Raw genomic sequence first — 14,851 nt, forward strand, 5'->3', positions numbered from 1 at the left:
CATACATGCGTTTTGAGCAAAGAACCTAAGAAGGATCGGTGGCATCTAGAATAGTGTGTGTGTATGGGGTTCAATTTGATAAAAGTGGCAATAGTACTTTACATAGCATTATGGCTTGGGTGGTTCAGATCATCAGGGATGATACTGCTTGATATTCATGAATTATTTCCAACTTATCAGTCTGTACACAAAATACAGGTTGTTTAAGCACATTGAAGTAATGATTCAACAACTGGAATTTTTTTAAGTAGCTACAGTGTATATCTCCTTAATATTTTTTCTCAATGTTTTTAATATTTCTGATGAGCTATAATTGACAAAAACTGTATTCTGATTTTTAAATACAGACAGCCTTGAAAAATGATAGGTAAATGGAAATTTAGGAAACAGAATTGTAATTGCCCACAGGATTGCCCTAGGAATCAGTGAGGAATCCTGTGAGGTGAAGTTTCTTGGCATAATGTGTTCTTGTCACAATATGTACGGGTATGTGTTCCTAAGTTGTTTCTCTTTCAAATTTGCGAATAAATGCCTTAAGCTAAACATACTACCCATGATATCATAAAGAAAAATCAGGCTGGGCATTGTGGCTCATGCCTGTAATCCCAGCACTTTGGGAGGCAGATCACTTGAGGTCAGACGGAGTTTGACACCAGCCTGGCCAACATGGCGAAACCCTGTCTCTACTAAAAATAGAAAATTAGCTGGGCATGGTGGTGCATGCCTGTAGTCCCAGCTACTCTGGAGGCTGAGGCAAGTGAATCACTTGAACCCAGGAGGTGGAGGTTGCGATAAGCCAAGATCATGCCACTGTACTCCAGCCCGGGTGACAGAGCGAGACTCTGTCTCAAAAAGAAAAGAAAAATTAGAGGCCAATATAGATTACTCTTTAAAAAGTGGTTTTGTTTTTTAAAATTTTCTGTAGCATATCAGGTAGGGAAATTATTTACTATGCATTGTTTTAGCATTTCGAAGCTTCTTTGATTTTAGATCTGCAATGAAGTATAGACCACAACTTTACCATCCAATACAGTAGCCATTAGCTCTATGTGGCTATTTAAATTCAAGTTAGTTAAAATTAGATACATTTTAAAATTGAGTCCGTAGTCATAGTATCTGTGTTTAAAGTGTCTATTGGGCTAGCATGGTTAGAAATAGAACATTACCATCATTGCAGAGAGTTGTACTGGACAGCACTGGACTAGATCTATCTCCATATAGATCTTAGGAACAGAACTTGACATCTACTTAAGGAGATTGAGCTCTACTGCAGAACTGAGTCAGTTGTTCTCAGATTTCTGTTTGAGACAGAGTCTCTCTCTGTCACCCAGGCTGGAAAGCAGTGACGTGATCTCGGCTCACCACAACCTCTGCCTCCCGGGTTCCAGCAGTTCTCATGCCTCAGCCTCCCGAGTAGCTGGGATTACAGGCGTGCGCCACCATGCCCAGCTACTCAGATCTTATATATTGGATGCCGGTCTTTAGAATTTTCCCTGAAATAGAATCTAAACCTCATGGTGATTTTAGGCCATGAGGTTTATATTCTGTTTGACTAGTAATGTTGTATGAGACAGGTTAGACCTGATTCAGACCCATTCATTCCTCAACAAATCCAGAGCCATTGTGCACCATAGGCTTTGGAAGCTGGGTGTCAGGTAAGATATCTACTATTCATTTTAAATTATTTCTGAAAATTGGAGTCTCTTGAGACCTCTCTGTCCATAACCCTGTGGATAATGTAAAATAATTCTCTTTACCACTTTGTAGATCTGGTTTTTTTATCTATACCAAGGAGTTCAGCCAGAAAGTCTGGACTGTATGCTTTGAGTATATTTTGTCATTAATTCCTTTGCTGCTGATTTTAGTGAATACCACAAATTCCATCTATGTCCTGTCGTCTTCCCTGTTGTGTTTGATTAGGGGCCAGATGAAAATATGATTGATCTTCACTTTTGTTTAAATGAAGCAGCACTCCACAACACTGTTTACACCTCTCCCAGCCTTTCCCACCAGTAAGAAACCTAGAGTTAACCTGTTTTACCTTAAGACTAAATGTGAACTAAATTCCTTTATTCCTTGGAGAGTCTTTAACTCTCCCTATTATATACATATAAAAACATATATCTTTGGCCGGGCGCGGTGGCTCAAGCCTGTAATCCCAGCACTTTGGGAGGCCGAGGCGGGTGGATCACGAGGTCAGGAGATCGAGACTATCCTGGCTAACATGGTGAAACCGCGTCTCTACTAAAAATACAAAAAACTAGCCGGGCATGGTGGCGGGCGCCTGTAGTCTCAGCTACTTGGGAGGCTGAGGCGGGAGAATGGCGTGAACCCGGGAGGCGGAGCTTGCAGTGAGCCGAGATCACGCCACTGCACTCCAGCCTGGGAGACACAGCGAGACTCCGTCTCAAAAAAAAAAAAAAAATAAAATAAATAAATAAATAAATAAAAACATATATCTTTAATATTCAGAATTGGAATTAATGAATTATAGAGTTGTAAACAGTGATGATAATTATAGGATGGTGCCCTCCCTTGGATATTCTAGAGCAGAGGTTCTTTTTTTTTCCTTTTTTTTTTGAGACAGAGTTTCATTCTTGTTGCCCAGGCTGGAGTGTGATGGCGTGATCTCAGCTCACCGCAACCTCCGCCTCCCAGGTTCAAGTGATTCTCTTACCTCAGCCTCCACGAGTAGCTGGGATTATAGACATGTGCCGCCACACCTGGCTAATTTTGTATTTTTAGTAGAGATGGGGTTTCTTCTCCATGTTGGTCAGTCTGGGCTTGAGCTCCAGACCTCAGGTGATCTGCCTGCCTTGGCCTCCCAAAGTGCTGGAATTACAGGCGTAAGTCACCATGCCGGGCCTGAGCAGAGGTTCTTATCCTCAGGTCCATGGTTTTCAGGGAGTTGGTGGTGAACCCTTTATATTGTGTGCAGGCTCATTCATGAATGTGCTTTCATCACATCCTCAAAGATGTCCTTGGTCCTGAAAAAATGTTAAGAACCTCTGGCAGAGTTGAAAGAAAATACTGAATAAGGGGAAGATAGAGCTGTTCATTTTCACCTGTTAGTAATGTAGCTCCTATTTCCTTCTAAGCCAACTCATTCATGCCCTGGCTATCTCCCAACTTGTGGTTGTTGTTTTCCTGCTATCCCCTGCTGTTTCTCTCTTTATAATTAACAACAGCTCGCTTCTCATTCTAGAAAATCAAATGCATCATCCAGAACAAGTTAACATTTAAAAATTGTTGCTTTCATTTTATTTTTTTTTTTAAGTGAGAGTCTGAGAAAACTGTGTGTCTTCAAGAAAATTGAGAGGCATTCCATTCACTGGCCCTGCCGACTGACCATTGGCTCCAATTTGTCTATAAGGATTGCAGCCTATAAATCGGTAAGTGGCAGGTACACATTTTTAACAGAAATGTTGCCAGGCAGATAAATATGTGTATATAAGGAACAGACCATTCGTGTGTGTGTTACTCGGAACTATAATTGCTGCTTTTCTAGTTGTTCTCCCTGCTCATTTAATCTCTGTGTTTAGCTTTTTGTGTAAAAGGCAGGCTAGGAGAGGAAGTTTAAAAAATTGCCTATAATAGAGTTTGATTCCCTCCTCTTTTACTTTCTCTCCATTGGTAATTGATTGTTAATCATAAGTTCTAGGCCTCTCTCTTTCTTTGAAAAGAAAGAAAGTGAAATGCATTAAGCTGTGTTATTGTAGTATTGTAGCAGAAATGTAGATAATGCACCAAAGTTCAGTTCAGTTTTAGAGCTTCAGTCACACCTAATTTAGTTATGAATGATCTGATAGTAATAACATCTGTGAAATGTAAAAGAAGTTTTGTTACTGTAAAATTGCATTTTATAATATATGTACATTTATTTACAATAGCACACTTTAAAAAATGAATTGCTTTTGGTGATTATTTGATGAAATTCTAGTTTGAGTAGGAATCTGATTGGTGCCTCCATATGAGCCTCCTTGCCTTTTCCCTTTAAGTGTTCAAAATACATAGGAACGTTTTAGACATAAAATAAATACACAAAAACATGTTTTTGTGTATTCAGTTTTTTTCTTTGTGTATTAAAGAGCTTAATTCCAAAATACATGCTCTATCCTTGAGAACCTTGGGGTAGTTCTTTATTTATTTCAGCTTCCATCAAAGCCTAGAATAGTGTCCCTAAGAATGTGAATACAGTCTCCCCCCTTTCTTATTTTGGTCTCCTTTTCAAATTTCTTTGTTGATTTCTGACACAGATATATTGCTTCTTTTTTTTCTATTGAAAACTATGATAAAATGTATAGTCCTCTTTTTATTAGACAGTCTGCCTGGGTGCAGTGACTCATGCCTGTAATCCCAGCACTTTCAGAGGTTGAGGTGGGCAGATCACTTTAGGCCAGGAGTTTGAAACCAGCCTGGTCAACATGGCAAAACCCTGTCTCTACTAAAAATACAAAAATAGTCAGGCATGGTGATGTGTATCTGTAGTCCCAGCTACTTGGGTTTCTGAGGCATGAGTATCGCTTAATCCCGGGAGGCGAAGGTTGCAGTGAGCCAAGATCACACCAACCTGCACTCCAACCTGAGCGATAGAGCAAGACTCTGTCTCAAAAAATAAAAGTTAAATAAATAGGCCGGGCGTGTTGGCTCATGCCTGTAATCCCAGCACTTTGGGAGGCCGAGACAGGCGGATCATGAGGTCAGGAGGTCGAGACCATCCTGGCTAACACGGTGAAACCCTGTCTCTACTAAAAATACAAAAAATTACCCAGGCATGGTGGTGGGCACCTGTAGTCCCAGCTACTCCGGTGGCTGAGGCAGGAGAATGGCGTGAACCCAGGAGGTGGAGCTTGCAGTGAGCCGAGATCGTGCCACTGCACTCCAGCCTGGGCGACAGAGCGAGACTCCATCTCAAAAAATAATTTTTTTTTTTTTTTTTTTTTTTGAGACGGAGTCTCGCTCTGTCGCCCAGGCTGGAGTGCAGTGACCGGATCTCAGCTCACTGCAAGCTCTGCCTTCCGGGTTTACGCCATTCTCCTGCCTCAGCCTCCCGAGTAGCTGGGACTACAGGCGCCCGCCACCTCGCCTGGCTAGTTTTTTGTATTTTTTAGTGGAGACGGGGTTTCACCGTGTTAGCCAGGATGGTCTCGATCTCCTGACCTCGTGATCCGCCTGTCTCGGCCTCCCAAAGTGCTGAGATTACAGGCTTGAGCCACTGCGCCCGGCCTTCAAAAAATAATAATAATAAAATAAATAAAAATATTGGACAGTGTGAAGTTTTGTATAGAAAGTGTGAACGTAAATATTTGTGGATTACCTTTGGGAGAAAATGAAATGTGGAGAAAGTTATCCAGTATATTTTGTTATGAAATAGACTAAAAATTTCATAATAGGCATGAGCAGACAAAATAATGTAGCTAGAGTAATTGTTCTGGATTTTTGTCTGTGCCAAAGGGTGTATTAGGTTTTTCAGCTTCTATCAATCGGAATCCCAACTTTCCTTGTTTTCCCTTTGTGTTTTGGAATGTAAGATTCTACAGGAGAGAGTTAAAAAGACTTGGACAGTTGTGGATGCAAAAACCCTGAAAAAAGAAGATATTCAAAAAGAAACAGTTTATTGCTTAAATGATGATGATGAAACTGAAGTTTTAAAAGAGGATATTATTCAAGGTATGTCAGTAAGAAAGAGTTTTCACTGTTGCCTGAAAGACATTTTCTTTAACATGATACGATGCCAGCTGGAGTTTGTATTATTATTTGTTTAAAGTTACGTCTTTGAGTTATAGAGATACAACAGTTTGAAAGGATAGTGAGACCCTAGGTCCTTTAGCTCATTTGTTGGGTCTTAGGCAGGTTGGTTCTCAGGATTACGCTTGGGTGTTCCATCTCTGAGTTTTAAATGTCTTAAGTGATAATACTTGGCTTTATTTTAAAGTTTGAAACTCACTAGCTAGGAGAATGTTTAATATGGCTGAACTAAGGTTTTTAAATTTTATTTTTGACTTTCATGGTGATGATTCTTGTAAGTGCCAACTTCAGGTTTTATATCATACCAGGGGCTGAAAATTATTTGCATTTATTATATTGCTTCATATTAAATAGGATTTTTTAAAAAATTGTACTCCTTTATTATACCCATTTGGATTGAATAGTGTGTCTAGATGGCATCTTTATCCAGAGGACTTAGAAACTAGCTGAGGATATCTGTATGTTCAAGACCTAAAATTATTAAGATACCAGATGATGGTTAAGATAGAAACCAGAGTCCTTAAATAAATATTTTGCCAGGCTATTCACTACCCAGTATAGTTTTGATTTGCAAGTCTTGAAAATAATTCTTTTCCTCTGTGACACTGTATTTCATCTTACCGTGTATGTTTGTGTGTGCTGGAGGGGAGGGGGTTGTTTAAAGGTGGTGGTGATTATGATTCCTTCCTTTCTCCTGATGGATTATGTATAGAATGTAATTAATACCCTACAATTTCTACTAATTATTGAGTTCAGTTCTGTAGCATAGAACATGAATTTTGGAATCAAACCTGGGTTAGAATCATGGTTCCATCATTGGTTAATCATGTGATCCTGGTATAATGACTGGCTCATAGTAGGAAGAATAGCATGATTAAAGGCACAAGACCAGGAAAGTAGGGGGACTTCTCAGAGATACTAAGTAGTCCAGTTGGGTTGGTGTATTGAGCATGTACAGGTTAGTACTTGCAGGTAGCATCTAATGGACAGCCTGCATTTTCTCTTTTAATCATCAACGACCATCTTATAAAGCAGGCATTCTTTGTTATTTCCATTTTATAGATAAGGGAACTGAGGCTGAAAGATACTCATTCACATATTCAAAGCCACAGAGCTCTCAACTAGCAGGACTTGGATCTAGGCCTGTACTGCTTCAGAGTCTGTGTCTGCATACTATTCTGAATTTGGACTGAGTAGTGAAGGGCTTTGGATAATAGGCTAAGACTTTATGCATAACCTTGAAAACAACGTGGAGCCACTTACGGTTTTGAGGAACCATTGGGGCTATGTTTTAGGAAGATTAATATGACTCAAACTGGTTGTAGGGTGGATTGGAAGGAGAAGGACCTAGCGACGAGGATGAATGCCAGTTCTTTTGGTTGTTAGCAAAGAAGGCATCCCTGGTTATCTTAGGCAAAAAGGAAATTTATTGCTGGGGCAATGGAGAGGGAAGAGTTAAAAACTGCTTGGGTTCAAAGAGGGTAGAAGTGAATCTTTTCTCCTGTACCTTTTTGTGGTTACCAGCTTACTTTCTTTGCCTATCCTCCAATTTCCAGCCCCTGATCAGCTAGCGGTTTTGTGTGTGTGTGTGTGTGTTTTTTTTTCTTGAGCCAAGGTACCAGTATACACATGTGTGCAAAGCAATATGGTTAAATGTCGTAGTCTGTTGTAAGTATACAATGTACAAAAGTTGTAGTTATATGCCCTTTAAGTAAATGAACAAGAAAATATAAAACAGTTTTAGTTAGAATGTTTGTTACAAGTTACACGATTCACACGATTCAAGTAAGAAGATGACTGATGACAGAGATAAGTTAAGACAAACATTTGGTTTAGGTACCAGTCTTAATCATGTGCCATACATTTCCCTGTTAATTTTTGTTGGAATTTTTGGTTTTGTCACTAGCTTTTTAAAAAAGACATAAATGGAAATAAAAATGTGTTTCTTTTTTGAGATGGAGTCTTGCTCTGTCACCCAAGCTGGAGTGCAGTGGTGCGATCTCAGCTCACTGCAACCTCCACCTCCGGGGTTCAAGCGATTCCCCTGCCTAAGCCTCCTGAGTAGCTGGGACCACAGGCGCATGCCACCATGTCTGGCTAATTTTTTTTGGATTTTTAGTAGAGACGGAGTTTCACTGTGTTAGCCAGGATGGTCTCAATCTCCTGACCTTGTGATCCACCTGCCTTGGCCTCCCAAAGTGCTGGGATTACAGGTGTGAGCCACCGTGCCCAGCCTAAAAATGTGTTTCTTTTTAATAAAATAGATGTCATCAACAGACTAATACTAGATCACAGAATCTGTCCCTGGATATGAAAGTTTTATTGTGTCTTGGAGTAAAGATGCATGTGCTTTTCCTTTGCATTTATCCAAGGCCAGAATCCTTGGATTTTGATGCTCCTTCTTCCCACAAAACATATACTGTGTATTGAAAGGGCGTGATTTTCCATAGAATACAGGCTACAGAACAGGGTTGAACTTTCTTTTTCTTTTTTTTCAAGAAGCCAAGAGCCTATATTTATGTAAATATCCTATGCAATTAAAAAGAAAAAAATACAATTAAATCCCAGAAATAAAAGAAATTTAAATATAGAAAAATATACAACTTATCAATTAGATATTTCCAAACAAGAGTTTTAGCTTCTGTCAGGCATTGCATATCTCCAGCATGCGTTTTTGAGAACATTTTGTTCTGAAAATTTCCTGTTGGCATTTTTCTCTGTAGGTCTCTAGGTTTCTGAATAATGTGTTCTTATGTTTACAAGTCATGCTGTACTTCAGTCAACTATAGTTTATCTTTGGAGGATAACTAGTACGTTACGTTTGCCAGATTTTTTCTTTTAGGCTGGGTAATCATTAAGGTAACTAGATTGCAAAATATGCTGCTTTAAAAATGTAATTAGATTTTAATCGTCTCTATATTGTATATGTGGTTTGTGTATCTGCTGCTGCTTTTTCACCATTGATCACAAGGGGCAGTAATCTGATTCCAGGGAATAGAAGATGGAGGCTTGGTCTGGCGTGTGCGTGTATTGTTAATGTATGCATAGAGCTAATTTCAGCTTGTAGAAAATGAGGCCCCATATGCTTAACAGATGCTCTTCCCTTTTTCTCCAGGGTTCCGCTATGGAAGTGATATAGTTCCTTTCTCTAAAGTGGATGAGGAACAAATGAAATATAAATCGGAGGGGAAGTGCTTCTCTGTTTTGGGATTTTGTAAATCTTCTCAGGTACAGTTGTGAACAAAATGAATGAGCTTTTTCCTAGCTGTTACTTGAAATGGTGTGCTTTTGATTGATCATTTTGTTTGTAAGGTATATTTATTTCACTTATTTTATTTTATTTTTTTTTTTGAGATGGAGTTTTGCTCTTGTTGCCCAGGCTGGAGTGCAATGGCATGATGTCAGCTCACCACAACCTCCGCCTCCCGGGTTTAAGCGATTTTCCTGCCTCAGCCTCCCAAGTAGCTGGGATTACAGGCGTGTGCCACCACGCCTGGCTAATTTTGTATTTTTAATAGAGATGGGTTTCTTCATGTTGATCAGGCTAGTCTCAAACTCCTGACCTCAGGTGATCCGCCCAACTCAACCTCCCAAAGTGCTGGGATTATAGGCGTGAGCCACTGTGCCCGGCCTTATTTCACTTTTAATCTTTCTGAAATGTAGTCTGGGGGTTAATGTTGCCATGGTATGTATTTTATACATTAGGAAATTGAGGTTCAGAGCCATTAAGTAAATCTATATGAGCATAGTAAACTAAAAATATAGGATGGTTTTTGAATGGGGAATGGAAGTGGAGATGAGGGGTATTTGAATTATATGGGCCTGATCCTCATCCCTTTGAGACTCAGTCTTCTTGAGCTGGTATTATGGTGAAAGTGCTCATAATATCTCAACTCTAGAGGTGAGAGGGCATAACAAATACGTGAGAAACATTGCCCAATACAGCACATGGCATGTTCTTAAAAATAAACCCCAGGCTCCAGATTTCATAGATGAGACAAAGTTCATCTTGATAGATAAGTGCAGGTGGTTATGATTTTCAGAACTCTTCAGTACTCATTTTCTAATCTGATATTAGTAGAGCTGTCTTGACCCCTCTTGATACTGTGCTAGATAAGTTAATTGAATTTAAGCGGGTGGGGGGAGAGACATGCAGTACTCATTTTTTATTTAATTTCTCTTTCAGCCCTTCCCCTCTAATTCTTCATTCAGGCCTCTACTGTTCATCAGTGCCTCGTTGCTACTCTTAGGAGGAAATGCAAACCACTTAGCTTTGTTCTTAGACTTTATCGTCTGATCTTTGCTAATCTCACTAATCTAATTTTTCACCTTTCCCCTCACACAGTGGCACTGTACTACTCCAAGAGCTATTCTCCAAATATACCATGCTTTTACAGCACTCCAGACTTTGATTCTTACTGTTTTCTCTGGAACGCTTGTGCCCAGACTTTTCTCTTAGTTCCTCTTTGTCCTTTTAAATCTCAACTTAGGTGTCACCATTTGCAGAAACCTTCCCTAATCCCTCATGACCAGGCTTATTGCCCTCCTTATGTGCTCTTACAGCACCGTGTAACCTGGACTGTAATACTGTACTGCAGTTAATTTCATATTTATCTATTGAAGCTCCTCAAGGGCAAGATTATATTCTGTTCACTGTTGTGTTTATAGTACTCAATGTTGGACGTATGCTAGATGCTCAGATATTTGTTGTGTTGAATTGAATTAAAATTCAGGTTTTAAGATGTTATTAGTATCTGGATATTTTTCAGTAAGAGGATTTTGAATGGAATTTCTTAGCAATGTGTGGCATTATGGTTATACATGTTACTTATTTTGGATCAAAACCAATTCTTTTCCTCTCTTGTAGGTTCAGAGAAGATTCTTCATGGGAAATCAAGTTCTAAAGGTCTTTGCAGCAAGAGATGATGAGGTGAGTTGGCAGCACGTCTTTGAGGTAGTGCTGCAGAATTGAATTGTAAGTCTGTGAAAACGAGTTGTTTGGCGCTTTATAGTTTAAAATGACATGAATTCTTGCAATAGGAGTGGGAAAATCCACTAATCTTTAACTGAAAATGGAGATATGGTAAATGAATTTGTGTTAGCATGGGCACAAGACCCGAGGACATGGAGACCAAGGAAGTATTAAAAACATTTTGAACAACTGCATTTAAGTATGGGAATTTCACAGTCAATTGTTAAAGAGGGTTGGGGTCAGGTTGACATTTTGTGTTGTCATAAGCATCCTGGATGTGCACTTCAGTGACTCACTAGACTGCTTTCGTCATTGAGGAAATGTGTCTTTTCTCTATTCCTCTCTCAGCACTCTTTTCCTGCCTCCCCAAGATACTTTGTTTTTAGGCTGGTTTTGCTCTCGCTAACAGCCCATGACTGCTGCATTCTGCACTCATATCTGCTCTTTCTGTAAATATTTTCTATTTGATCTCCAAGTTAGAACTAACTTTGTTGGAGATGTTGATTTTAACTGGAAGTGTGCAGTCTACTATCTGTTTAAGGCAGCTTAAGCAGGTTTCCAAGATCCTGAAGTATTTACATTTGCAATTAATAAACTGGATGTAGAAGAATATTTTTTGTATGAGGTGGGGGTAGGGTGGTGGTATAACTGGTATAGTTCTCTTTTTCTCCTCACTTCTGGAAGGTAGCTGGTTGCTGATGTAGTGAATGACTATGCCATTATTATCTCAGAACAGTTAAGGGAAGAAAATGTTTGGCTTCTACGCTGTTCTGAATGAATTATTAGAGCAGAATATTAGCATATATGAGTCTTCAAGTTTGAGAATCCTAGTTCATGGATTTCTCTTGAGTCAAATCCTGTTGGGAATCATGGAAGTCTGGTATATACTGTCAAACCACAACTTAGCTGAAGTTTTATTTTGTTTTGTTTTTTTAAGAGACAAGGTCTCACTATGTTTCCCAGGCTGGCCTGGAACTCCTGGGCTCAAGCAATTCTCCTGCCTCTGTTTCCCAGATAGCTGGGACTATAGGTGTGCGCCACCATTCCTGGCTTCTGCTGAAGTTTTAACTTCCACTTACTGTCTCATTACACAAAGAACATTCTGATCACTTCATGAGACTTGCTAGGTATGCAGTGAGGAATCACAAAGCTGTGTTGAGACACACATGTTGGGTAATTATGTAGACTTGCTAGCTAAGGGCAGCCTTGTGGATTGCATAATTCGAATCTGGCCTTATACAAACACTAATTTCTGTATATCATAGGATCACTTTGAGGTAACTCAAGAAAAAAAAATTTACCTCCTAATGGCAAAGGGATACTGTCTAGTGTCAGTTTTTGATGTAGTCAAAAAATGAGAATATCTAATTGGAGCTTATGAGATAAGCAAGGGAGTAAGGAAACAATGTCATATGAGGACTTCCAGTTAAAAAAAAAAATTGCCTGGAGGAGACTTGTGTAGGTAGGCAAGTGTAGGAGGGATGACAGACATAATAGCACTCTTCATGCATTTGGAGAATTATCCTGTAGAATAGAAATTAAACTCTGCTTCATATTAGAGGGGTGAACTGGAAACAGCAGGTAATGGTTTTTGTTGAAGATGAAGAATTATTTTGTCAACAAGAATCACTGTCCTCACTGGATTGTTTTCTTGTAAGATGGTCAGATCCCCATTTCTATAAGTTTACAAGAAAGGTCTTTATCACCCCCAGTCAGATGTACATGTGGGTTGTTAAACTAGATCAATACTGTTGTTTTTTAGCTCAAATATTCTGATTCTTTGGATAATTCCCTCTTACAGTTTTCTCTGGTCATTAGCATATAATTTTTTGTGTTGAGAATCTATACTTTTATGTGCCGATTTGCACTGTGTGTAGAAAACAAGGGGGGGAAAAGAAAGGAAGGAAATGGAGCTTTAGTTGAGTTATACACAGGTGTAGTACTGTCTTACCATGTAGCAGTCATTCACAGCCCCATCCTTCCTTTTTTTTTTTTTCTGATACGGAGTTTGGCTCTTTATAGTCCAGGCTGGAGTGTAGTGGTGTGATCACGGCTCACTGTAACCTCTGCCTCCCGAGTTCAAGTGATTCTCCTGTCTCAGCCTCCCAAGTAGGTGGGATTATAGATGCCCGCCACCACGCCCGGCTACTTTTTGTATTTTTAGTAGAGACGGGGTTTCACCATGTTGGCCAAGCTGGTCTTGAACTCCTGACCTCAGGCGATGCGCCCCCCCCTCGGCCTCCCATTGCAGGCGTGAGCCACCATGCCTGGCCCCTTCCTTCTTTTAAACATCCTAATTGGTGTTATCAAAGACATATAAATAAAAAAACTTCAAACAAATTGAAAGTAATCTCTTCCTCAGATTCTCATTGTGTTTAGCCCTTTCTTATGGGACTTAACTATTAGAACATACATGTTCCGTATTTGCTACATCCCTACATAGCTCATTGCTGCTAGTAAAGAATGTATTAGTTAAGTGAGGTCAGGGACTCATCTTTGTTTTTTCACAGGGCTCAAGACAGTGCCTGGCAAAGAACAGGCACTGAGTAAAATAGCCTTTGAACTGAACTGAAAAAGTAATGATTCTGTTATGAAATTTGTACAGGATTCTAATGGCCAGGTCTTGGGGTCATAGGTTTTTTGTTCATTTGTTTTGTTTTTACAACAGCATGGCTGAGAGGTCATAGTTTTTTAACTTTGATAAGGTTAACCATGATAGTGAGAAAAGTACATAGTGTTTGGGGAGTTCTACAGAGAGAGAGAGAGAGCTGACTAAGGTAAATCTGGAATGGAGAAGGTAACAATTTACTAAGCCTTCAGAAAAGGTTAGAAGCTGGAGAGCCAGAGATTAGTAAGGGGGCATTCTAGCTAGCAGGAAATGGTATGAGCAAAGGCCAAGTATGAGATCTGCCTCCAATCATTGATAGCTCAGTAAGGCCAGAATAGAGGAACCACTGGAAGGGAGTGACATGATGAGCTCTGTAAACAGAGCAGGCTGTGAGGGAAGAGATGGATTTGAGAGACAGTGTAGAGGTAGAATTGGTAGAGTTTTGTGAACACTTAAAAGGTGAGGGATGAGGCCCAGTACTTTGAGAGGCCGAGGTGGGTGGATCACTTAAGGTCAGGAGTTCGAGATCAGTCTGGGCAACATGGCAAAATGTCATCTCTACTAAAAATACAAAGAGTTATCTGGGCATGGTGGTGCATACCTGTAATTCCAGCTACTCAGGAAACTGAGGCACAAAAATTGCTTGAACACGGGACACAGAAGCTGCAGTGAGCCGAGATAGTGCCACTGCACTCCAGCCTGGGGGACAGAGTGAGATTCTGTCTCAAAAAAAAAAGTGAAAGATGAGAATGGTGTGGTGGCATTATCAAAGACTGGGGTTTCCAGTTTGGTTGATTGGGCAATGATGTTAATGGAAATAGGGAATCCAGGAGGAGATTGTAGGGGAAAGATAGTAAGTTTAGGTTTTAGTCTTGTCGTGGTGAATGTGAACCGTTCATACTGAACAGTTTGAGATAACTGAGGATGCCGTTTGAAATATCCACCGGCTAGTAGGCAATCTAAGTCTAGATCTTAGGAGAATTTTAAAAATGAATGTACAGGCCTGGCACGGTGGCTCATGCCTGTAATCCCAGCACTTTGGGAGGCCAAGACAGGCAGATCACCTGAGGTCAGGAGTTCGAGACCAGCCTGACCAAAATGGAGAAACCCCGTCTCTACAGAAAATAAAAAATTAGCCAGGTGTGGTGGCGGGTACCTGTAATCCCAGCTACTTGGGAGGTTGAGGCAGGAAAATCGCTTGAACCTGGGAGGCAGAGGTTGCGGTGAGCCAAGATCGCACCATTGCACTCCAGCCTGGGCAGCAAGAGCGAAACTCTGTCTCAGAAAAAAAAAAAGAATGTACAGATTTTTGATTCATCAACTCGTGGGACTGGATGAAATAATCCCCAAGTAGAGTTTTAGAGTGAGAGGAGGAGAGAAAGGCCTAAAGTAGAATTTACAAATTGGGGAAAAGAGAACAATCGGGAGAATGTTGTTTCTGAAGCCAAGGAAGGAGAAAGTATAGAAACAGCAGAATGGTGAGATGCTACTGTCAAACAAAAAAATCAGGAACCAAGGAGTTG

General features: G+C 40.1%; 1 protein-coding gene across 1 annotated transcript in view; it reads left to right on the forward strand.

Annotated features, from left to right (window-relative positions):
- Window positions 1-14,851, forward strand: part of XRCC5 (X-ray repair cross complementing 5) — a 98,525-nt gene that overhangs the window by 14,134 nt on the left and 69,540 nt on the right. Inside the window, exons 7-10 of the mRNA XM_005574228.5 lie at window positions 3,278-3,392; window positions 5,532-5,670; window positions 8,864-8,976; window positions 10,616-10,678. Coding sequence (XP_005574285.4) covers window positions 3,278-3,392; window positions 5,532-5,670; window positions 8,864-8,976; window positions 10,616-10,678 — 430 coding nt within the window. The remainder of the gene's footprint in view (window positions 1-3,277; window positions 3,393-5,531; window positions 5,671-8,863; window positions 8,977-10,615; window positions 10,679-14,851) is intronic.

This window comes from Macaca fascicularis, chromosome 12, assembly GCF_037993035.2.
Source record: "Macaca fascicularis isolate 582-1 chromosome 12, T2T-MFA8v1.1".
Taxonomy (NCBI): Eukaryota; Metazoa; Chordata; class Mammalia; order Primates; family Cercopithecidae; genus Macaca; species Macaca fascicularis.